The sequence below is a fragment of the Siphateles boraxobius genome, unplaced genomic scaffold (assembly GCF_051911475.1).
Source record: "Siphateles boraxobius isolate OS27281-9 unplaced genomic scaffold, OSU_SipBor_1 13, whole genome shotgun sequence".
In the NCBI taxonomy this organism is placed as follows: Eukaryota; Metazoa; Chordata; class Actinopteri; order Cypriniformes; family Leuciscidae; genus Siphateles; species Siphateles boraxobius.
In genome coordinates, this window is record NW_027508733.1 from 31199265 (window position 1) to 31222642 (window position 23378).

The following is a 23378-nucleotide window of genomic DNA, read 5'->3' on the forward strand; positions in this document are numbered from 1 at the left end:
TTTTTGGTGAACTATCCCTTTAAGAACATATTCCTTGAATTTCCTCAAAGAATATCTAGATACTATTTGGATATATGTAAAGTCAGCATGTCCCGTGTCCCGTGTCCTACCCCTCTATTACTGGCGTTCTCTTGAAGGAACTTGCGGAACTTGTTCAGGAAAATGTATCGAGATGCTTCGCCCTGTGAAAAGAGAGATCCGTTTGACCCAGGAAAACACTGCACAGAAACAACTTAAAGGTCTGAAACATATTCCATATCAAATATTATCGCAAAATTTTGCGCGAAGTTTCAGTACACGCGTTCCACAAAACGAGACGTGTTTAAAAACGCTCATCAACGTACCGTCCCCTTGTCTTTGTTGTTCAGCATTAACCTCAGGATCTGAACCTGCAGCTCCTCCACAACTAAACACACAGACTCAGAGTTACACTGAGAGACGGGGCTGCAGATCTGATGTTGTGTGCGTGAGCGTGACATACCCTCGATCCTCTTCTTCAGTCTCTGACAGCCGCGCTCGTACGCTCGACGCCTCAGCCTCTCCTCGGCCGTCTCCTCGCGCGTGTCCCTCTCGTCTTTCCCCTGGACACACGTCAGGAGAATCATTCATCTGTCGCTTAAACCAGGGCTCGTTTGACGAGATCATCACAGGAAACAACTTTTGTATATACATATGCAATATATAGAGGTTGATGATCGTCATCTGGACAGGTGTTTCTGACCTCTTTGTCGAAGCGTGTTGGCCACCAGGTGGTGGGGATGAGTTCCTCCAGCCCTGCCTCCTTTACTCTCAGGGGGGTCTTGATGTAGAAGAAGACCACAGACCGAAGCACGTCGAACGTGAGACTGTTAAGGACCAACGCTTATTAAATCTCCAAGATAAACACATCGAACTGCTCTATTCTTCCTCTGTATGAATAAGAATTAGAAGGAATAAGAAATAAGAACGCTCATATTATGACAAAAGCTGCATTCTAGTTCTGGTGTCAAGCAACTAATATATATTCTTTTAAAAATAATATACATACATGTCTTACCATATACCCATCTATTAATCTACCCATCAACCTGAATATCTACCCATCTACCTGAATATCTACCCATCAACCTGAATATCTACCCATCTACCTGAATATCTACCCATCAACCTGAATATCTACCCATCTACCTGAATATCTACCTATCAACCTGAATATCTACCCATCAACCTGAATATCTACCCATCTACCTGAATATCTACCCATCTACCTGAATATCTACCCATCAACCTGAATATCTACCCATCTACCTGAATATCTACCCATCAACCTGAATATCTACCCATCAACCTGAATATCTACCCATCAACCTGAATATCAACCTGTCTACCTGAATATCTACCCATCAACCTGAATATCTACCCATCAACCTGAATATCTACCCATCAACCTGAATATCTACCCATCTACCTGAATATCTACCCATCAACCTGAATATCTACCCATCAACCTGAATATCTACCCATCAACCTGAATATCTACCCATCTACCTGAATATCTACCCATCAACCTGAATATCTACCCATCTACCTGAATATCTACCCATCAACCTGAATATCTACCCATCTACCTGAATATCTACCCATCAACCTGAATTTCTACCCATCAACCTGAATATCTACCTATCAACCTGAATATCTACCCATCTACCTTAATATCAACCTATCAACCTGAATATCTACCTATTAACCTGAATATCTACCCATCTACCTGAATATCTACCCATCTACCTTAATATCAACCTATCAACCTGAATATCTACCCATCAACCTGAATATCTACCCATCTACCTGAATATCAACCCATCAACCTGAATATCTACCCATCAACCTGAATATTTACCCATCTACCTGAATATCTACCCATCAACCTGAATATCTACCCATCAACCTAAATATCTACCCATCTACCTGAATATCTACCCATCTACCTGAATATCTACCTATTAACCTGAATATCTACCCATCAACCTGAATATTTACCCATCTACCTGAATATCTACCCATCAACCTGAATATCTACCCATCAACCTAAATATCTACCCATCTACCTGAATATCTACCCATCTACCTTAATATCAACCTATCAACCTGAATATCTACATATTAACCTGAATATCTACCCATCTACCTTAATATCAACCTATCAACCTGAATATCTACCCATCAACCTGAATATCTACCCATCTACCTGAATATCAACCCATCAACCTGAATATCTACCCATCAACCTGAATATTTACCCATCTACCTGAATATCTACCCATCAACCTGAATATCTACCCATCAACCTAAATATCTACCCATCAACCTGAATATCTACCCATCTACCTGAATATCAACCTATCAACCTGAATATCTACCCATCAACCTGAATATTTACCCATCTACCTGAATATCTACCCATCAACCTGAATATCTACCCATCAACCTAAATATCTACCCATCTACCTGAATATCTACCCATCTACCTGAATATCTACCCATCAACCTGAATATCAACCCATCAACCTGAATATCTACCCATCTACCTGAATATCTACCCATCAACCTGAATATCTACCCATCAACCTGAATATCTACCCATCTACCTGAATATCTACCTATTAACCTGAATATCTACCCATCTACCTTAATATCAACCTATCAACCTGAATATCTACCCATCAACCTGAATATCAACCCATCAACCTGAATATCTACCCATCAACCTGAATATCTACCCATCAACCAGAATATCTACCAATCTACCTGAATATCTACCTATCAACCCGAATATCTACCCATCTACCTGAATATCTAGTAGATATGTTAGATACATAGATGTATATCTACCCATCTACCTAAATATCAACCAATCAACCTAAATATATACCCATCTATCTAAATATCAACCCATCTACCTAAATATCAACTTATCTACCTAAATATCTACCCAAATATCTACCCATCTACCTAAATATCAACCCATCTACCTGAATATCTACCTATCTACCTGAATAGCAACCTATCTACCTAAATATCTACTCATCTACCTGAATATCTACCCATCTACCTAAATATCAACCATCTACCTAGATATCACCAATCTACCTGAATATCTACCCAAATATCTACCCATCTACCTAAATATCTACCCATCTACCTGAATATATACCTATCTACCTGAATAGCAACCTATCTAACTAAATATCTACTCATCTACCTGAATATCTACCCATCTACCTAAATATCAACCATCTACCTAGATATAAACCAATCTACCTGAAAATCTACCCAAATATCTACCCATCTACCTAAATATCAACCCATCTACCTAAATATCAACCAATCTACCTGAATATCAACCCATCTACCTAAATATCAACCCATCTATCTAGATATCAACCAATCTACCTAATTATCTACCCAAATATCTACCATCTACCTGAATATCAACCCATTTACCCAAATATCTACCCATCTACCTAAATATCTACCCATCTACCTGAATATCAACCCATCTACCTAAACATCAACCCATCTACCTACCTACCTTTAAAAACCATTCTGGTAGTTTAAAGGTGTTTAATGAAAGCCTGCTAAGTTATAATTAAAGAGGATATAGCACGTTGCTGAGCAGAAACTTCCTGGATTTCTCATGACGGAGTATCGCTGTGGTCAGACGAAGATAATGAATCTAGAGAACAGAGAAAGAAAACAGCTTTCAGTGAAGACAGTGTAAGGCCTGCCCAATCACTCCAACGACAGTTTCCGATAACGGGGTGAAGGTTTACTGCGTATTACTGTCTTTTCAGCGTGGCGAAGTAACTTAATTCCAATTAAACTTTTATCTGACTCCATTTTCTCATGACCTCGAATTTAAGTTGGAATCCCAATTGGTTATTGGTCATTTATATGATAGTTTAGCAACACATTTGATAATTCTATATAACAGTTTACTACGGTGGCCTAGAGAGCTCAATGCGCTGGCACTGAAGAAAAACACCCGCAAATAGAAAAACACCTGCAAATTAAGAAAACATCTTCATTCGTTTCACAGCACATGTGTGCTCCAAATACTCACAACACAACCAAATACAGAAACACGCCGCAAATAGCACAGACCACAACGGAAATGTTTCCTGTGGACCCTAATAAGTGCCGAACCCGGCTGGGACGTGCTTACTGCTCGTGAGCATCCCTATGCCCTACTCCCTTGGAAGAGCAGAGCCCTTGAAGTGTGCACTTTGGAGTGAGCAGGGCACTGGTGTGCCATTATGTAGCCTTTTGGAACGCACTTGATGAAGGGAGCAACGAAAGACAATGTAATTTCCTCATGATTTTCCCCTGGGATGTTCCCATGACAACGCAGCACGGTGTCCATCAGCTGAATAGCTGTTCTTATGACAGACATTTCTTATTATTGCTGTTAACATAACTGTTGCACACGTTATATATCTGTGTGTGAGTGTCTTAACTTTAAAACTTGCCGTCTCAACTTTGGACCCTGCATTACCCAACATTTCCTATGAACACTTATTTAAACAAAACATGCCAAAATATGTACAATGTAACTGATTGATATCTTTATTTTAAATTTGTAGTTGTTTAGTTTTCATTGTTAACTCTTCTGTTCTCATTTGTATTCTGACGACATTGAACATATACATTTTGTATACTGTATACAAAGTTGTATGTCATGAACATGTCATCTTTGTATGTTTTGCAAAAACAAAAAGTAAAAAAATTAAATAGAATAAAAAAAGTAGACTTTGAGCCTCAGTATAAGCATGTCCCAGCCGGGTTCGTCACTTATTAGGGTCCCCTGGAAACATTTCCGTTGTGTTCTGTTCTGTTTGCAGCTCGTTTTTTATGGGTGCCAAAGTCGCACAAGGTCCTCACACCGGCCGAAAAATGTTTTATCGCCACTGCTTCAATCTGTTAAGCATTGGCTGCCACAGTAATAATTTGGATCAACATGTTGCCAATTCCCATTCACAACCGTGGACGTCAAACAAACTCATCTAACAAATTACAGCAAGCTAAAAACAAAGTGCCTCGGTCATTTTAATTTTAACAAGACATTTATTTCAAGAGGGACAGCCTGTGTCCTTGCTGATAATAGCCATAAATGTCAATGAACCAAGAGGACGTCAACACCTCTCTGGCTCTGATTAGACACAAAAGCAGACATTAAGCATGGACATGCTTTGAAGTATGAATTCCCAGCATGCTCTTTTAGGCCATAAGATAGAGGCCCTTTGGAAAGAAGTTTTCCTTCTTCTCAGCAGCTCCATCATTCTCAGCGCCAATAACAAACTGACTCAGCTGCTAATGCTGATATGACAGTACAACAGCTTATGGATTTGCATGAGAGAGGAATCATTCAGCTTCTCACCTGAAAGCCCAGATCAGGGATGATGGGAGAGAAACGATACGCTCTTAGCAGTGACATCATCAGCTGTTTTAGACACTCGTTCACCTCATAGTCCTTCAAGAGGAGAGATAAAACACACAATCAAAATACATTGGGAGATTGACAAATCTTAGTAGTTCAACGCACTTGTTCAGTTCTCTTGGTCCGGATCAAAAAAGAATATGATATATTCAGTCCTGGTTTGCTTAGCGTTTACAGCTAAGCTAAGAACTCGAGAAGAGCTTCTAAAACTTTAAGGAGTCGGGTCAACAGTGGTAGGAATTCCTCTATTACACACACACAAATGAAGATTTGTTGCAAGAAGACAGATCCAATAATGGGCAACATCTTGACTATGACGAGAAGAACCAGTTATGCTTGAAAATTCTGTCCTTTAAGGTTGCATCTTGTGACACCACATCTGGTTTTTGGTCTGTTTTAATGTCTTTGATCTGCGTAGTGTTTATATCTCAGTCAAACCGCACTAGAGTTCGTTTAGATACAGGGTTTGGATGCAGCGTTCACACTTATTCAAATCAACCGCACTTACAGAGCAATCGCACCAGAGTTTGTTTTAATCGAACCAAACCTGCCAAGTGTGAACAGTAAGGCAGATTTTAAATTGAACTGTTTGTGTCTGTACCTCCATGAGAAGCCAGAAAAGGTCCAGCAGCTGATGTATAAGTGGATGCTCGTCGACGGATCCCCCTCCCTCCAGGACACTCAACAGGAAGTTCATCAGCACATCCTCCACCAAGTACACTTTACACTACCAAACAAACACACACATTCCCAATAAGTAAAGTGGTATATGGCACAATGACAAAGACTTTACTGACACTGATTTTACTGACTTACCATGAGAGGTGCAAAGTGATTAAATATATGTGCAAGGGTGACCAGGATGGTGGGCTCTCCTTGAAGATGCCAGGTCCCGCTCTCTTTTTCAAAAAACTTTTCCTCCTAAAGAGAGAGAAAATCAAATGTCTTCAAATATAGTTTTTGTTTTAAAGATTATGCCCTTTTACCAAGTCTTGATTTTGTTTTGGTGCTCTACTAGAATAGGTTTTCAAGCTTAAATGTTTAAAACATGATTTTTCCCCATATTCTCTATTGTTGCAGCTCCTCTCTTCCCAGTCTGTCAGTAACGCTCTGTTTAGTTCCTGTTTCTAAGAAACCCCTCCTTCCAGAAAAGCACAATGTACTCTGATTGGTCCGCTGGAGCAGTGTGTTGTGATTGGTCAATTGCTTTGAGCGTGTTCAGGAAATGGCACGGACCAATTTTAGACAGCACTCACAAGCCAACCTCGTTACTACACAGCGTTCGGAGAACCAGTGAGAAAGCATTTGAATTTTCTGCAGTATTAATAACATCGCTGCGAGATAAAGAGAGAAGCATTACATTTTGGCGCACAAATTCTCTGATATAAACCTCAGATATCAGATCAAAACTGCGCTGACGTGGAAAACAGAAGAAACATTGTTCCATGAACGAACAAGTTATAGAAGGCTTTTCAATTCACAAATCACCAACAATAACCATGGATTTAATGTAGTAACGCTAACTGTAACCATGGTATTGTGGCAGAAATAGTCAAACGTTTTTACAATATTCATTTCAGGGTTCGTACAACCTTCGAGAGTGAAATTCAAGCACTTTTTTCTTTCATGTGCTTCACACTTTTTCCAGCACTTCAAAGCTCTTAATATTACCCAATTTAAATGTTATATTTATTAATATTTAAAAATATTTAAATGTTTCCCAATAAAAATTAGGTTTTTACATGTTACTGTTGTAAATAAAATGTAATTGTATCTGCATCTCAATTCAAGCTCAGTGCATTACTGTCAAATGTGCATTTCCAAGAAATAAAAATGTATATTTTTAGTTATTGCACTTATTAATGCAAAACAATAGTAATTTTATGATTTAATTACCTTTATGATTTAAAATCCCTCCACCCCCCAGCACTACCAGATCAGGTGCTGGTGCCACCATCTGTAAGACTTAGTGCCACCGGTGCTACTGCTCTCAAATGTTAGTGTGGAGCCCTTGAGACGTTTCAGGGAGTTTAGAAACAGTGTTGTTTTGTCTTGGGAATTGTCTTGTATTCTGAACTTTGAGCATGAGGCCTCTGTGGGTACCTGTGTGTCGATGGAGGTGGACAGAGCTGTCTTCAGGTATCCCAGAAGCCTGGTGGCTTTGATGAGGTCAGTGGCTGGTGGGCTTTGAAGAGGAAGGTAACCTTCCACGGGGTACGTGAAGAACAGATGGGTTAAGGAATTCATGGGTTTTCTCACCTCTCACCCCTTTTATTTTTTCACTGGAAAAACATGAATTACGCTAAATATATATACACTATCGTTCAAAGGTTTGGGTTCAAAGATTATATTATATTTCCAATAAATCCTGTTATTTCCACGGTTTCCACAAAATTATTAATTAGTTGTTTTTAAGATTGATAATTCTGAAAATTCAGGTATATATAAAATGTATTTACAATACTTATTTTATAAAAGTTTGGAAACTTCTTTTTTAATAAATGTAAAAATGTAATTCCTGTAATCAAAGCTGAATTTTCAGCATCATTACTCCAGTCTTCAGTGTCACATGATCCTTCAGAAAACATTCTAATATGAGGATTTGATGCTCAAGAAACATTTATGTTTATTATCAATGTTGAAAACAGTTTTTTTAGGATTTTTTGATGAACAGATAAAGTTTAAAACAACAGCATTTATTTGAAATAGAATCTTTTGTAACATTATAAATGTCTTTACTGTCACTTTTGATCAATTTAATTCCTCCTTGATGAATATAAGTATTGATTTATTTTATTTATTTCCCCCAAAAAATTAAATAAAAATTCTTACTGACCCCAATGTTTTGATCAAAAGATTCTATTTCAGATAAATGCTGTTCTTTTGAACTTTCTATTCATCAAAGAATCCTGAAATAAAAATGTAAATAACTGTTTTCAACATTGATAATGATGAGAAATTTTTTTTAGCATCAAATCATCGTTTTAGAATGATTTCTGAAGGATCATGTGACACTGAAGACTGGAGTCATGATGCTGAAAATTCAGCTTTGATTACAGGAATAAATTACATTTTACAACATATTAAAATCGAAAACAGTTATTTAAAATTGTCATAAGATTTCACAATATTACTGTTTTTGTTGTATTTTTAATCAAATAAATGCAGCCTTGGTGAGCAGAAGAAACTTCTTTTAAAAACATTAAAAATCTTACCGACCCCAAACTTTTGAAAGGCAGTGTATTTATTTAATTTATTCTAAATGCTTACAAAAGTAATTTAATATAAAATATTAAATCATAATTTTATTAAATTGAATATTATACACATTATATAAATGTGACTGAACCATTGCAAATCTGTCTGTATATGTATATAAATGATAAGGATATCTGAGAGGACGGCTGCCGAAATTGAAGGCTACAGACTCTTTGAAGGAAAGACTGATCGCAGGGAAATATGCGACGCCCGGCCCCGTCTTAATACTGCTAAACGCAATACCCAGAGACTGCCCGTTTCTAAAATAAATGAAAAAAACATTAATATTAATAACAGTTCAACAGATATACTTCATTCACGTGTACTAATTATAAACGCTTTCACACCAAACTATAATGTACATCCAATAATAAACCTATACTTACAGGCAAAATGTAATCGTTCCCTCATCCAAATCAATCATACAGCTGACAATATCACCGGCAGCCCAGGACTACATTAAAACAAATGAAAAGATGCCATCAATAATGAGTGCTGTGAATTACAATGATTTGACCCTTAACTGTGGTATAATCATTATTGCGCACAGCCCAGAGTGGCTTAATGCCTTCATAAAACATTGGCTCATCCAATCAGAATTTAGAGTCAGAACACTCTAAGCCTGAGCAAGTTACTTTAAACAAAGAGACTACGACTGTCAAGGTCAACCAAATTCACAAGGACAAACTGAGCATGACCCGTGAACTGAATGTGTAAAGCGCTGTGATTTCACCTTGCCGTAGTTGGTGGTTGTCACATTCCATTTGCGAACTCTGTTTCCGTCGTAGGCGTAAGAGTCTGGCGTGTCCCCGACCCCTTCCTGAAGACAGGAGCAGATCAGAAGTGTATCACCTTTCTCATTAATACACTTGAACAAACCAATTTTACAGACAGATTAAGAAAAACCAGAAACTTAAAAAAGGATTTCTAGAGCAGAGCGAACAATCGTCATGTAATCTAGATTAATCTACGTGATTTCTATTGCTTGAAAAGCTTCCCATAAGAGCTAGCTAGAGTGAATATGCAGTTTGTACGGCTCTGCACTCCAAAGTTGACATGTAAATGGTAAGGTTACTTCACAAATGAAAGCTTGTACCTCTTGGTTGAATCTGCAGTTCAGTGTGCACCATCCGATTTGCATTAGGCCTTGAGATGAGATGAGAACTTCATAGACCCATTTCCCTAAAACAAATTAACAGCAATAAAAAAAGAAATACATTAGGTGGTGATAAAATGATAAAGTAATTGAATTCATTGGCTAATCGTTGGCGTTCTTATTCTTCTTCTTGTCTATGGCGGCCCATAGAACCACTTCCGGGAAAGTTGTGAAATTTGGCACACAGATAGAGGACAGTCTGAACTGTCACCATAGCAAATTTGGAGACTCTAACTCAATCCCTTTAGCGCCACCAACTGTCCAAAGTTGACCTCAAGTATGTGCTAATAACTTTTGAACCGTAAGCTTCAAATAAAAGTATTTTTTCTTCTACTTTGCTTAGCTCGAACCATCATGAAATAGTTAGTCCTAGGTAAACGCTCCGATTTTCACGCAAATTTAAACAGATCATCTTTAGACAATGCCGACAAAAAAATTATAGAATGCGTGTTGACTCGACAAACTGATCTTGAATAACACGTGAACAAATTTGACAAAGAGCGCACCAAAATCAAAGTGAGGCTATATCTCCGCAACGCTTTAGCGTATTCTGACCAAACTTGGTGTGTGTTATGACAACCATGACCTGGGTCTACCTGCGCAGTTTTGGTACAATGCCACCTAGTGGTCAGGTGATATGAAAAATTGCTATTTTTGCTAATAATTGGTCCCTTTAGATTCGGTGCAGCATGTCGAGTCAAACGATACCCAATTTCTCCATAAAATCATAAAATGCTATATTTTACGAGCACATTGGCGTATCGTTGTGATGCCCTGAAGGTACTCAAAAAGTTCCGGGACAGCGCTACCTTGTGGTCAAAAATTAGAATAAAATTTCCATAAGTGCTAATAACTTTTTATTAAATTAGCAAATTGTAATGATTTTTTGGGTCATACTGAGAACATAGAAACCAATTTTGCCAAAGTCAGCCAAACTTCCTGTCCTCCATTTTGATTTACATAAGAAAAACAACAGTTTGTCCGATTTTCACCAAAACTGAATCGTATCATCTTCAGACTGTGCCGACAAAAAGTTATGGATTTCGTGTCGATAGATGAAACTGTTTACAGCAACAAAGTTGAGGCATGATGCCGAAATGACTTTGAGGCTGTATTTCTACAATGCTTTTGCCTTGTTGACACCAAACTTTGCATGTGTCATTATCACCTTACTCTGACCACACCACATGAATTTGGTCAAACCGTCACCTATTGGACGGAAATTATAAAGTATTAAATTAAATTACTAGTGACTGCATTTATGATTTTTCAGCCATTTTGCCTAAAATCATCTTAAAATATCTTTAATTGCTCGTTGTTGCAGTTGGTCTGATGCCATGTTGGCATGACTTGTTGGCCCAGATAATTGCTGTTTGCAGCTATATTTAAATTTACATTTACTCCAAGGTACTTTAAGAATAGCATGGAATTGGTAAATTTTTGTTATTGAAATGTTACCTTTGTAAACACATGTGGTGGCTCTGATGGAGCTGAAGTTACTGTGGCCGATGACCTTCAATCCAGAAAGAGAGGAAGAACAAAACTGAACACATTTACCAGTAAGCAACATATCTGTAATACATATTCCATAAAATTTACACCATCAAACCAATTTAATAGTGAACTGACTTAAATTGAAGTAAATTTAAAGTTCACCTATTATGCGATTTTAAAGGGTCCTAATTTCTGGTCGGCTGTGATTGGTCTACTCTGCTCTGATTGGTCAGAAGACCCAGTCTGTTGTGATTGGTCTACTCTGCTCTGAATTTGAAGTTTTACTTGCCAGCTAATTTGTGCAATTTGTTAAAAAGTATATATGGATAAAAGCTCCAATCAATTTCTCACCCCCAAAAGGTCATCGTCAACAAATAACAGCCCTTCAAACCCACTGCTGTGATCCAATACAACAGTTGAAGGTCCAAGGCAGCCTTCTATCTGATCTGTATACAAAAAGAGAAAATAATTCAGCAAATCAATGAAACCATGGCTGAAAACATCTCTGGAATCAATCGAATAAATAAATCACCAAAAATATAAATAAACAAAAAACTAAATAAATATTTGGGGGTAATAGACTATAGATAATTCATAAGACAAGTTTCATAAGTATGAGTAAATACAATAAAAAAATAGGTGATTTTTATTTTAATAAATGTATTTAGGTGAGACATTTGTGAGACACTCGGGTACATTGTTAAGAGTGCATGGGTAAGTGTAAGTGTTTGTTTGACCTTTGCCGTCCTCAACGACATTATCTTCAGCCAGCAGCTTCTCCAGATGAGCTCCAAGATCCTGGAACGTCAGGGTTTTTCTACATGGAAGAGACATGACGGGTTGTCAGGTTACATACTATTAATAGGTTTATTAAAGTATAATAAAAGAGTTCACAATGAATATATGGGAATTTAAATATGGAAAACATTATACAAAGAAAGATTTAGATGTTAAATAAAAAATCCTGCTCTATTTCTAATCTAGATCGCAAAATTTTGACATGTAAATTGTACAAAATACACTAGCAAAAGCATGGCAACATGCTAAAATTTTTAACAAATCCCCTTAGAAACAGCTCAGCACCCAAGCAACCACCCAAAACACACTAGCTATGACATAGCAACAGACTAAGGGAGCGTTTACACAACACTGTTTATATGCGTTTTGGCCGTTCATTTACATGACAACTGAGTTTTATGGGGCCTAAAAATGCAAACTTTTGAAATCTGGTTTCAAAGTGCAAGTTTTGGAAAAAAATTGTCTTCTTACTTTAAACTTAAAACTTTTTTTGTAAACGTACCCTTAATGCCGAGTTCACACTACACAACTTTAACCGTCGGCAGATCGCTGTGCTGTTCAGACTACATGACTTGCTCTGGAGTCTTGAAGTCGCTGTGGTGTTCACACTACGTGACACTACGTAAATGATCTGCAACAGGGGGTACACACTACACGAGCTGACAACAACTCTGTCACCAAACGACTCTATCCGGTCCCCAAACCACGTTTTGTCACGAAAACACACGCGAGAAGTGGAATGGGAAATGAAGCAAAACAGGAGTTGCTATATGAAAATGGACGACGGGACAAAATTAAATAACAGAGAGGGTGGAAAACGGTCATGAAAAACAAAACAGTTGGTACAAAATTTTGACAAACTTTTCTTGAAGCCATTGCTGGTGCTGCAGCTGTTTTTCTTTCGGTGACCTCATGCATTGCTCACTCATTGGCTGTTGCACGTCGCGACACGTGACACCTGCAGATTTGCACGCGATTACAACCTGACCCGTCAGCCAGCTCGTTAACTTGCAAATCGGGCTTAAAATCCTGTAGTGTGAACTCGGCATAAGGGCATAGTATGTAATATTGACAGCTAGTGGTTGAAATGGGTAATGCAGTCCAAATATAAAATATTGGAAAGAGTCGTTTCTCCTCAGACTCGTCGCTCACGCGGGTTGGCAGAATGAGGAAATCAACAGGAACGAGTGCAACTGACAATTACAGGCGACGAGCCTTACACTGTTAGTTGATGAGTTGATTTATATGTGCTTTAATAAGCCTCTAGTCATGGAGCTTTTTGTTCCCAGAACCCCCGAATGCATGTGCATTTCCAGCTGCAGAGCAACCGCACTCAGAGCACCTCCTGCAGGTATTCCGGGTTCAGTACCCAGTGCGCTCAAGGGTGGCATGACAGCTTTCACATCACCAATTTTTCATGCAAACCGGGCCCTGTTCGAACTAATCTGCCAGTGTGAAAGCACCATTAGATGGATGATTTAGGTCGGGTAGAATCTGCGATCTCTGACTCGGGTCATTTGTTGGCTTCTATGGCTGAACCCACGGTGTCAAAACAATATTGGGTAAATTGGCAGTGGGCGGGATCACACAGACCAAAACATCTCAAATTTCATCTAAGCTAAATATCTGTGGATAAAGTCAAGTCTACCATCACATGACGTTACACAGTGGTGACAGATTCCCATCATGGTGCCGGACATAAATTCCACAATTATAGATCATATGTACACACATCCACCCTTTTTACAGGCCGCCTACAGCCCTCTGCGAATGTCAGCTGTCTCTCATGTACCATCATGCTCTATGTATAGATCAGCACCAGTAACCAGACACTGGCTGGAGGTGAGCACAGGACCGAGCCAACAGCACAAGACACCAGCAACATCCACTCAAACAACTCATGCATCAGACTTTATCTCTTCATGATTTCTTATGTTTAGACAAAAATAAAAAACGTAAACAGATCAAATAAACTGATGACTCATCCTGCACTGCACAGATGTTTGTCCAATCAGATGCTCTCGAATAAGAAAGTCACTCCTAGAGTTCTGCAGAGTGCGGCGCAGGACAAGTTTTGAATTGTTGAGTGCGGATGCAGGATGGAAGATATGAATATGTACGAGAAAGAAATGACTCATGGCAAATGACTCCCGCAAAATATAAATATCAAATAATTACAACATGCAGAAGTCTGTAACTGGAGATCTCAAACGTTGTGTGCGTGGAAATTGGAAATAAATAACCTATAGACATCAGAACAAGACAGAATCTACCCAGATCGGTAGTGATAAATAGCGTAGAGCTCTTCCTACAGGCTTTTGCGGGCAGAAACGGGACAAAACGGGAACATTTCGGGAGTGAGCGGGCTAAAATCGGGAGCGGGCAGGAGCGGTTCATAATCTTGCGGGAGTGGGATTGAAAAATCCATCCTGCACAGACCTCTAGTCTCTCGCCCTACAACCACCTGCACAAAAATAATGGTTCAAAACATGCGGATGAAAATATAATTGACAAAACAATCCTTAATATGACATCAAATAATAAATAAATCACTGTCAGTGGGAAAAAGCCCACCTACAATCTTTGTAACATGCGCAATCTGCCAACAGTGAAAGCCAAAGTAATCAACACATTCACTCATGTAAACATTCATTATATATGTTAGGGATGTACCCGAAGACGAATACTACGTTTGGAAAGGAAATTATATTCTACGGAGCCCCTAAAGGGACAGAAATATGAGATAGGAGATGTTCTTGCGTTCTCTCGCAATAGCTGGGAATTATGGGGTATTGAAATCGCTTTTTGAAATTTTCGCTTTTTACTTTTACTTTCCAATTTGCGATCATGCGTACTCTGTGTATATGGAGCGGTGGTACCCTCGGGATCTGTTGTGCACTGCGTCATTGTCCTGTCAGTCATCTCTCCTTAATATCTTTAAGTACCGTATTGGGAGTGTTTTACTGAAATAGTTACCAGGAAGAATCAAGTGATGGGTATATACGGCTCTGAAATGCTATATGACAATAAACTCATGAAGCCTTTATCCAGCCTTTGCTTGGGGTGAACGTTTTTAATTTAGGAAGTTGCAGTGACGTAAACAGTGACAATTTATGTTTGAAGGGAGTAAAGCCTGAGCTTAGGCTATTAAAGAAATGCAATTTTGCCTAAGAAGAACTTTTACTTTAAATGTTCATTTAAAAGCAGCCTACTTCAGTGTAATATGTTACCATATCATCACGCGTTACACTGAAAATTAGAATAATTCTCAGTGTGAATATCTAAATCAGAGGAAAATCATAAGTTGGAGTGGGTGGCGGGCGGATGATTGATATCAACAGCGAATTCGGTTGACATTAGAACTGATCCGCACATCTCTATTAAAGGGGCATTCGGCAACTATTTCAACTTAATGAAACCGTTTAGAAATCATTTGGATGGTTTAATAACCTGTTCTGGTGAGAATGGTGACTTTTCCCGCTCCCCCCAACGTTCCCAGGTGGAAAACCAACCTTGCAACATGGGGACTAACTAAGTTGGAAATAGGAAGTATCGTGTGAAGCGAGAACGAGCGAGAAACACAAACTGCTTTACGGCAATTCGACATAAACACACACGCCGGCTTCAATGTGTATGATGTATTACACACCTCGGTAGACACACTCCACACGATAAAGTTGGCCGGCTCCGATAATAACAAATGCACATGAGCAGCGGTAGAAAGGGGGAAGAGTGAGTTTTTTTACGACATTGATGTGAAATATACGCCTCACAGCTGTAGGGGGAGCTCTTTGAGAAAACATGCGACAACAAAAGTGAAAATCAGCGAAGAAATAGCTAGAGATGCCGAATGCCCCTTTAACAGCTGGTTCTGTTGCAAGTCATGATCACGTGATCACCTAAATGTTGCTTTATACTTGACTTTATTTATTTACATATGTGTTCTTGAAGGAATCCAAAAGTAATCAGATTACATTACTTTCATATTGTGGTGCTTGGATTACATAACTGAATACTTATGTATATACAAGATTTTTAATTAAATAAATAAAAATTCTATATAGTTCAACTATAGTTCAAGGCAAAAGCCCCAAAACCCTTTGTCAATGAACTAACCTGTACACGGCTGATGCTGGTCCCTGCTTACTGGAGGCAGGAAACACATGGTGCAGATAGTCGCTCAATAACTTCTCATTGACAATACCTGAGAAAATACACATAATTAACACACCTACATGAAGAACTTAACTTCTTTACAAGGGGGTTACCTGCTGTAAAATGTTTTTTACAGGGAAATACCTGTGACTTTGGGTTTGTCTGTGTCGGATGCCAGGCGATAGTTGCGTCGGGACAGGGCAGTGCCACCCTTTGAGCTCATTCTGCCTCTAGACAGATCACTGATCTGACAAACAAACACAGACCAATTACTGCATACAAAAACAAACCTCATTTCATATTATGTAATATACTACAGTACAGCAGAACTACCATGGTAGTACAGTGACTTATCAGATAAGGTGCTAAATGCTTATGCTACATGATATTTACATGACACTACCGTAGTATATGTCCAAATCAAAACATCGTAGTCATAAAAATATGTATGGTAGGCATTCATTTTTGTTAGATGATTGTTTAGCAGATTGAGTGTTCATGTTTATATTTTTGTATAGTAATAACACAGATACAATGCAGAACAATGCAGTGTGAACTAGAAATTATTTTGACAACAGGCTTAAACTACATTTAAACAACCAAAATACCCAGCAGGTTCAATGTTTACATGCTGTTGTTTTAGCAAACACACACAAACATTTGCACAATATAAACACACACTCTCTCTCTCTAGCCACTATTTTTGCTAACATAACGGCTTTATGACATTAACAAAATCATGTATATGTTTATAACCAATATAAATATGATTTAAGGGCTGTTGGGGGTCTAAACTGCCCAACATATGTGCAACAAAAACAATATTTAATGTTTCAGCCTCCGTGTCGAACACATATGACAGCCAGAGCTGCTATGATAATGCGTAAAATTTGGAATACAGAAATTAAGCGACATTACCGCTTATGGTTTCTTTAATTTCTCCTGCAGTACTCACTGACTTGGTGTGTTGTGTTTATTTATGATCAGCAGATTTTGTTATAAGACTCTTCGCTTTAAATGTGTCTACAGTCGCTGCCTTTAACCTTAGAAATATAATAAGCAGAGGGATGGCACTCAGAAACAAGGATGTGATTAAGTGGGCGGAGCTTGTAGCCCAAAACCTGTCTCCCATTGGTCAGATACGAAGGGTTTAAATAATAGTTTTCTTATTTTATCTTTTTTCGTTATGTTTTCAATTCAGTGTCTATTGGTGTTTCAAAATATCGTTATTTATATGTAAATTATTTTCCGGGCTGCGGCTATATATAGTTCGATGACACGTGCTTTTTGTAACTTTACTCAGTGCTGTTCTGGATGGACCAATCAGAGACTTTTATAAATGTTTACATCATCATTTAGCCATTGCGTTGGTGGATTTGTATTTAGACGTAAAGTGTCGCTCTTTGAAATCAACAGATTAAAACTATACAATTTAGTATACACAATCCTCATATAACACAACATAAATCCAGATATTTTAATATGATTAAATGTGGGAGTGGGCATTGTGAGCCATGTAGAGCCCCCTGCAGGAATTATTTTGAGTGACTTTTGATAAGCAATTATTAGCACGTAAATGTGCCGCCCAATTCCCATAGACACATACGATTCACTGCTATAGAGCGCGTTTTAGGACAAAATACGTAGACGTGAATGAACGCGAATCATCAAATCCATAAAAAGACCACTGGGCGGCAAATGTTGTTGACTAATAACTTTTTCAGCCCGTTTTATTCCTTCAGAGGACGCTTGAGTGCAAAAAAGCCGAATCCTCAAAAGTATTTGTCTTATCTGGAAACATTTGTGTGCTTAAAAAAACGTAGGGTTAAATCTACTATTCCTCTGTATCAGACATAGGCTACACATGAACATTTTTTTCCTCTCTGCCACTGATTAAATATGAAATCGCTTCCCAATAATCACAAAACGCTGTGAGTGAACCATCGTCAGCAGCGCTGAGAAAAGTAACAGATGTCACGTGACCATATTATGCCGCTTGGCCTCAAGCAGCGACAGCGTTTTGATCACTTTACACCTCAGGAATTACATTTTAAAAGAATTATGACTAAATTAGTGACAATATACAAGCTGATAACCGCCAACTTTTTATATTAAAGTATTTTAACTGTAATAAAGGTGCAGTCACATTATGGAAATGTAAATGTCTATTATCAAGAGTAGTGATGCATTTGCATCGCTCACACAGAAGTCACTTTCAAACCAAGAGCTTTCTGTTGGTCAACCCAACAACTTCATGTGGCCAACTTGAACCCATTGCGAAACCTGCACTGGGAAATGTATCACCCTTGTGCAAAACATACAATTGAATTTGGTTTTACTCTCTGTCAAAATTGCGGGGCCATTGAAAGCCAGGGGCCCTAAAATCATCAACACCTTTCGTCCCTCTAGCGACAACACTTTTGCCCCAAACTAGTCTGCGGCATCTTTTCAATAATCCAAAAAAGCTATTAGATTTTAGGTTTAGATTTGTTTAGATTGCAATTAGATTAATATAAGATACACAGACGTATACGTATGTATGTAAATGTGTTTTAAATTTGTTGGATAATATTGCGTTTAACACAATTATACACAATCAGTTAGGAAAATACTTTAATTTATTTATATAACAAAGTAATTATTAGCAAAAATTCTCATATGAACTTTTCAACATAAAACGGAACTGGTACCAAACTGAGAATATAAAACTTAGTAAAACCAAGCAACAGCAAATCCTCTCAGTTTTTGCCAGCCGTGAGGAAGGCTCTTCTCCTGCTCACTTCCTCCTCTCCGAATTTCGACTGAAGCTGCTCAAGTTCGTATGAATCAGCCAACAGGAGGACCTCATCATCCAGATGATTCCAGAGCGGCCCGTGGATCTCCTGCTCGTACCCGTCGATGAGATACACCCGAGCACGTGCGAGGTCCCCGCTGGCTTTCAACAGCGCCTTGGTCACCTCAACCAGGTCTTTCTTACTCTCTCTCATCAAGGTCTTGACCTGGTCCTTGACGTCCACCAGGAGCCTGGAGAGGCTTTCCTCTGGCGTTCCTCTGGCCTGGCTGTGGTTCTGTTCCCCTGACTCCGAGTCGAACATGAACGCGTGGGCGTTAAACGCTGTGGAACTGGGCTCTGGACGCTCTTCTTCCTCAGGTGCTGCTGAATCCTGTCGGGCTTCCTCGTGGTGCTCAGCTGGGCTTTCTGGTTCCCTGGCAGATGTTGCATGCGACGCTGAACTCTCATGTGCGTCCGAGGGCTCGATGATCGGGGCTTCACTCCGGTCTTCCCCTTCTTCACTTTCATCCATCTGTGGAAATGCATTCAAGTCATTACAGATTTGTTCACTGAGGTTATCTTAGCTGAAACGCTGGAAAACTATCCTTTTACAAATGTATTATGGAGAAGAAGAAAAAAACTAATGGATAATAAAGTAATGGAAAAAAAATTAAAAATCTAGTATAAAAATGTGTAAAGATCTTAAAAATTGTTGGAACCAATTCAAGTTGGTTCTATATGGTTTTTAAACACGTTCAACTTCTGTTTCATGTCATGTGGTGCATATATCCGATAAAAAGAGTAATATTTTCTTGTACTTTAAATACATTTGAGTTTACAAATCTTACTCATTATTTTCAAAATATAATTCTTTACAAATAGCAGGAATTATTTCATAAATATCTTATGATAATTTACTTTTTGAGGAGTAGAGGGAGGTTGTACCACATGACATTTTAAAGCTTTAACTACTTTGCCTAATAAAAAGCTCAAATTCTCTGATATTGTTAGAAACGTATTGACAAATATTCACAAAGGGTCTGCAGGTGTCCTCTCTATATAACATCATTACCTCTTTTATTATTATTTTTTCCCTGCATGTTGGTTACACCACATGACTTTGTTGGTCACACTACATTACTTTGGATATTTTTTTAAATATTTTTTTTTATATTTCTGATATTGTAAAAACAAAATACATTTATTCATAATATAAATGCTTATATATTTATATAATTTATAATAATTTATTATATAATAATAATAATAATATTTATATAATACATGTGTGTATATACAGTAAATACACACACACACACACACACACACACACATATATATTATATAAACACAAACTTTTCTGTTGGAATCGATTTGACAGCACTAAGTAGTCTCCAAAAGTGATTTCTGGTCTGAGAACTTTTGACATTTTCAACATTTATTCCAATATTATTAAGAATGTGTACAGATTTTGTCTGGTAGTCGCTTAGAGTCAACTGTTTTATTTATGATAACGGAGTGAAACATAAATTCTATGGATATAATTTTTGCCCAAGCTGTCATACAAAGAAATTGTGCATGCAAAAACAAAACAGAACCAACAAAATAATAATAACTGACTATGCTGTAGTCAATGTATATTCTTTCATGTGAGCATTTGTTTTTATTTGCATAGTAAAACCTTTAGCTTGCAGTTTTTGACAAAAAATTGTGTCAGATAAATACCATAACCAAGTGTAGTGTTTTGTTCTTCGCTCATATTTAACTCATATTTTCCTCATATTTTTATGATTTAATCAAACATGTACGATAATTTAAAACAAAAATCCCCTCCGGACATCACTTTTGCCCACTACTGTATATAAGATATAATAATAAATTCCTATGTCAAACTACCTAAATTAAAATCATTCATTATAGGCGAATCCAATTTTAATATCATTTTTAAATAATAGATCTACACAATGAAGGAGCTTCATGTCACTGATCCAGCAGCTTTATCTAGTCAGGGTTTATATTGTTCAATCTTACCACATCCGAGTCCTCAAATTCTCTTGCAGCTTTTGCAAGAATCCCGAGTTTCTTAGAATCAGCCGTGGAGGTTTTGCAGGTTGTTTGTTTTGTTTTGTCGAGAGATGGATGTTCCCTTGGTCCTAAAGTAAAGTAAAATGAAGAAGGTTTATGGACAAAGCTTAAACGGTAAATAAATAAAACCATGTAATGAAAGTGCTACCATCTGGAATGTCATGTCCATTACGATCTTCGTCTAATCTAGGACTTTTGGACATTTCAGGCCCTGGAGTTTCTTGTTCTTGGACCGGGACACGGGACTCGTCCTGACGGTCACGTGGCGACTCGCTGGCCGCCTCTGGAGGAGAACTGGCTCTCTCAGGAGATGGAGGAGGGATGGTCCCAATAGTTGGACCCTCTGTGGATATTTGCGTTTCAGATGAATCCGACACAGCATTGGACTTTTGAGGTGATTTCTGAGGTGACTTTCGTAAGCTATCAGTATCAGCCTTGGGTTCTGAGGTCTGAGTCCCTTTCTTCTTCGATAAGGGGCTTTGAGTAAAAAAAAGAGCTTTTCTTTTAGAGGGACTTTTCTTCGGGCTTTTCTCCGTGAGCTTATGCTGAAGGTGTTTTAGAAACCGATCCTTCATGGACTGCCAGCTGTGGTCGGTCACATGCCGCTTCTCCATTTCTTTCCAAACCAGGTTTCCTTTGGCTTCCGGCTGCCGCTTTTCCATGAACTTCACAATAGCGGCGTCGTCTTCAGGCGAGTAACCCCGCCGTCCAGTGCCCTGGTGACGGGCAGCCATCCTCGTCTGGACAGACGGTCCCACGCTGATCACATAGTCGTCCCGATCCAACTGCTGGTTCTGCTCTGCACAATCTCGGATGAATTTCGTAGAGATGTAGGTTTGCCCAGTGCTCGCCATCGCACTGGTCACGTCGCCTGGATCCACCAGCAAAATGGCTCCGGGCTCTTGATTCCGACATAAAATGCCTCCTCCGTTAGATATCAGAGGGTAAAGCTGCGTTTTAGTTGGACCGGGTCTCACATAGAAGCGCATTGAATGTCCACTTGTTTCCAGGAATAAGACGGGAGATATTTCAGAGACCTTCTCCTCTCCTGGCTTTGACATCGTGAAGATTACCTGAGGATTAAATGTGAAAGTTAATTGTTTACACATTAAAATGGTTTAAGTAAAAAAAAAAAAAAAGTTAATTTGGTTTTATATAATAAAACTATATATTATTTATAGCTATATATTATTTAAGGGGTATTGTAAAAATGTCTGTTCGGCATTTATTGGTTGATCATGTACATAGTTATTAATGTGATGAACTACACTCAAAAAGTAAAATCAGTTCTAATAAAAGACCTAGAAGCATTCAAATGCAACTTGGTTTTATATTTTTATACACACAAACACGTTTCTTCTTTTCATTTGCAAACAGTTTGGTCTTTTATGTCATTAGAATTCAATCATCTCGCATCAACGCTGTTTTAAAAGCGCATATATTTTGAATGAAGTAAAACGTAATATTCATAACCATTACAGTGCATTATTTAACGTTACGTTACACTCGCAGATATTCTAACGCTACCATGATTCATACTTGAAATACTTGCACGTCGCAGGCTTTCCCTGCATTCTGCTTTGTAGCAAAGAGCATCAATACATACAAACGACTAGTATGAACCCACTACCTGTCGAGAAACCAAAATATTGATGTGAAAGAAAATATAAACTACCCGTGTTTCGCAGTGTTACAGAAGTCCAGACAAACACTGAGCTGAAAGACATGTGAAAAACATATTTCAAAATAAGAGTCACGGCTCTATCTCCCGCGATGAGAGACTCCTGCACGAGAGCGCGCGCTGAGACTTTTATTATGGAAAAAGACGGATAAGGAAATGTTCAATGCGTCTCAACGCGGGAAAACAATAAAAGTGAAAGTAAAGGTGCTAAAAGTAAAACGATTTTTTTTAATCAAGCGAAATGTATAAACCCTAACAAAGATATATATTATAATATTTTATTTTGTTGTTAGTTCCCAGTTAACAAATTTAGGTTCCCAGAACGTTCAGGGAATGTTCCCAATCCATGTATTTGTAACTTTGTATATATATATATATATATATATATATATATATATATATATATATATATATATATATATATATATAGGTGCTTGAATACTTATATACGTGCGATTTTTTCCATTTTTATTTTTAATAAATAATACATTTGAAAAGAATT

At 38.1% G+C, this 23378-nt stretch overlaps 2 protein-coding genes across 3 annotated transcripts in view; both read right to left on the reverse strand.

The window, feature by feature from the left end:
* rnf123 (ring finger protein 123) overlaps positions 1-17391 on the reverse strand; it is a 158864-nt gene extending 141473 nt beyond the window's left edge. The window contains exons 1-19 of the mRNA XM_077226997.1: positions 17256-17391; positions 16482-16584; positions 16299-16386; positions 12122-12201; positions 11736-11830; positions 11349-11403; positions 9831-9916; positions 9468-9554; positions 9121-9188; positions 8869-8994; positions 7580-7694; positions 6293-6397; positions 6078-6203; positions 5417-5509; positions 3642-3715; positions 722-839; positions 482-581; positions 345-406; positions 111-182 (exon numbers count right to left, since the gene is read on the reverse strand). Coding sequence (XP_077083112.1) covers positions 111-182; positions 345-406; positions 482-581; positions 722-839; positions 3642-3715; positions 5417-5509; positions 6078-6203; positions 6293-6397; positions 7580-7694; positions 8869-8994; positions 9121-9188; positions 9468-9554; positions 9831-9916; positions 11349-11403; positions 11736-11830; positions 12122-12201; positions 16299-16386; positions 16482-16560 — 1629 coding nt within the window. The 5' untranslated portion in view covers positions 16561-16584; positions 17256-17391. The remainder of the gene's footprint in view (positions 1-110; positions 183-344; positions 407-481; positions 582-721; positions 840-3641; positions 3716-5416; positions 5510-6077; positions 6204-6292; positions 6398-7579; positions 7695-8868; positions 8995-9120; positions 9189-9467; positions 9555-9830; positions 9917-11348; positions 11404-11735; positions 11831-12121; positions 12202-16298; positions 16387-16481; positions 16585-17255) is intronic.
* Positions 17392-18937: 1546 nt separating this feature from the next.
* terf2ip (telomeric repeat binding factor 2, interacting protein) lies at positions 18938-22953 on the reverse strand. Of its 2 annotated transcripts, none has more exons than XM_077226999.1 (4): positions 22871-22953; positions 21344-22268; positions 21142-21263; positions 18938-19642 (listed from the first exon to the last, which is right to left on the reverse strand). In XM_077226999.1, exons 2-4 carry the CDS (start codon positions 22254-22256, stop codon positions 19076-19078), a joined length of 1602 nt encoding a protein of 533 aa, XP_077083114.1. In that variant the 5' UTR covers positions 22257-22268; positions 22871-22953; the 3' UTR covers positions 18938-19075. The 2 variants fall into 2 exon arrangements, with proteins under 2 accessions (XP_077083114.1, XP_077083115.1); XM_077227000.1 differs by having other exon boundaries at positions 22826-22903.
* Between the last annotated feature and the right edge of the window lie 425 nt (positions 22954-23378).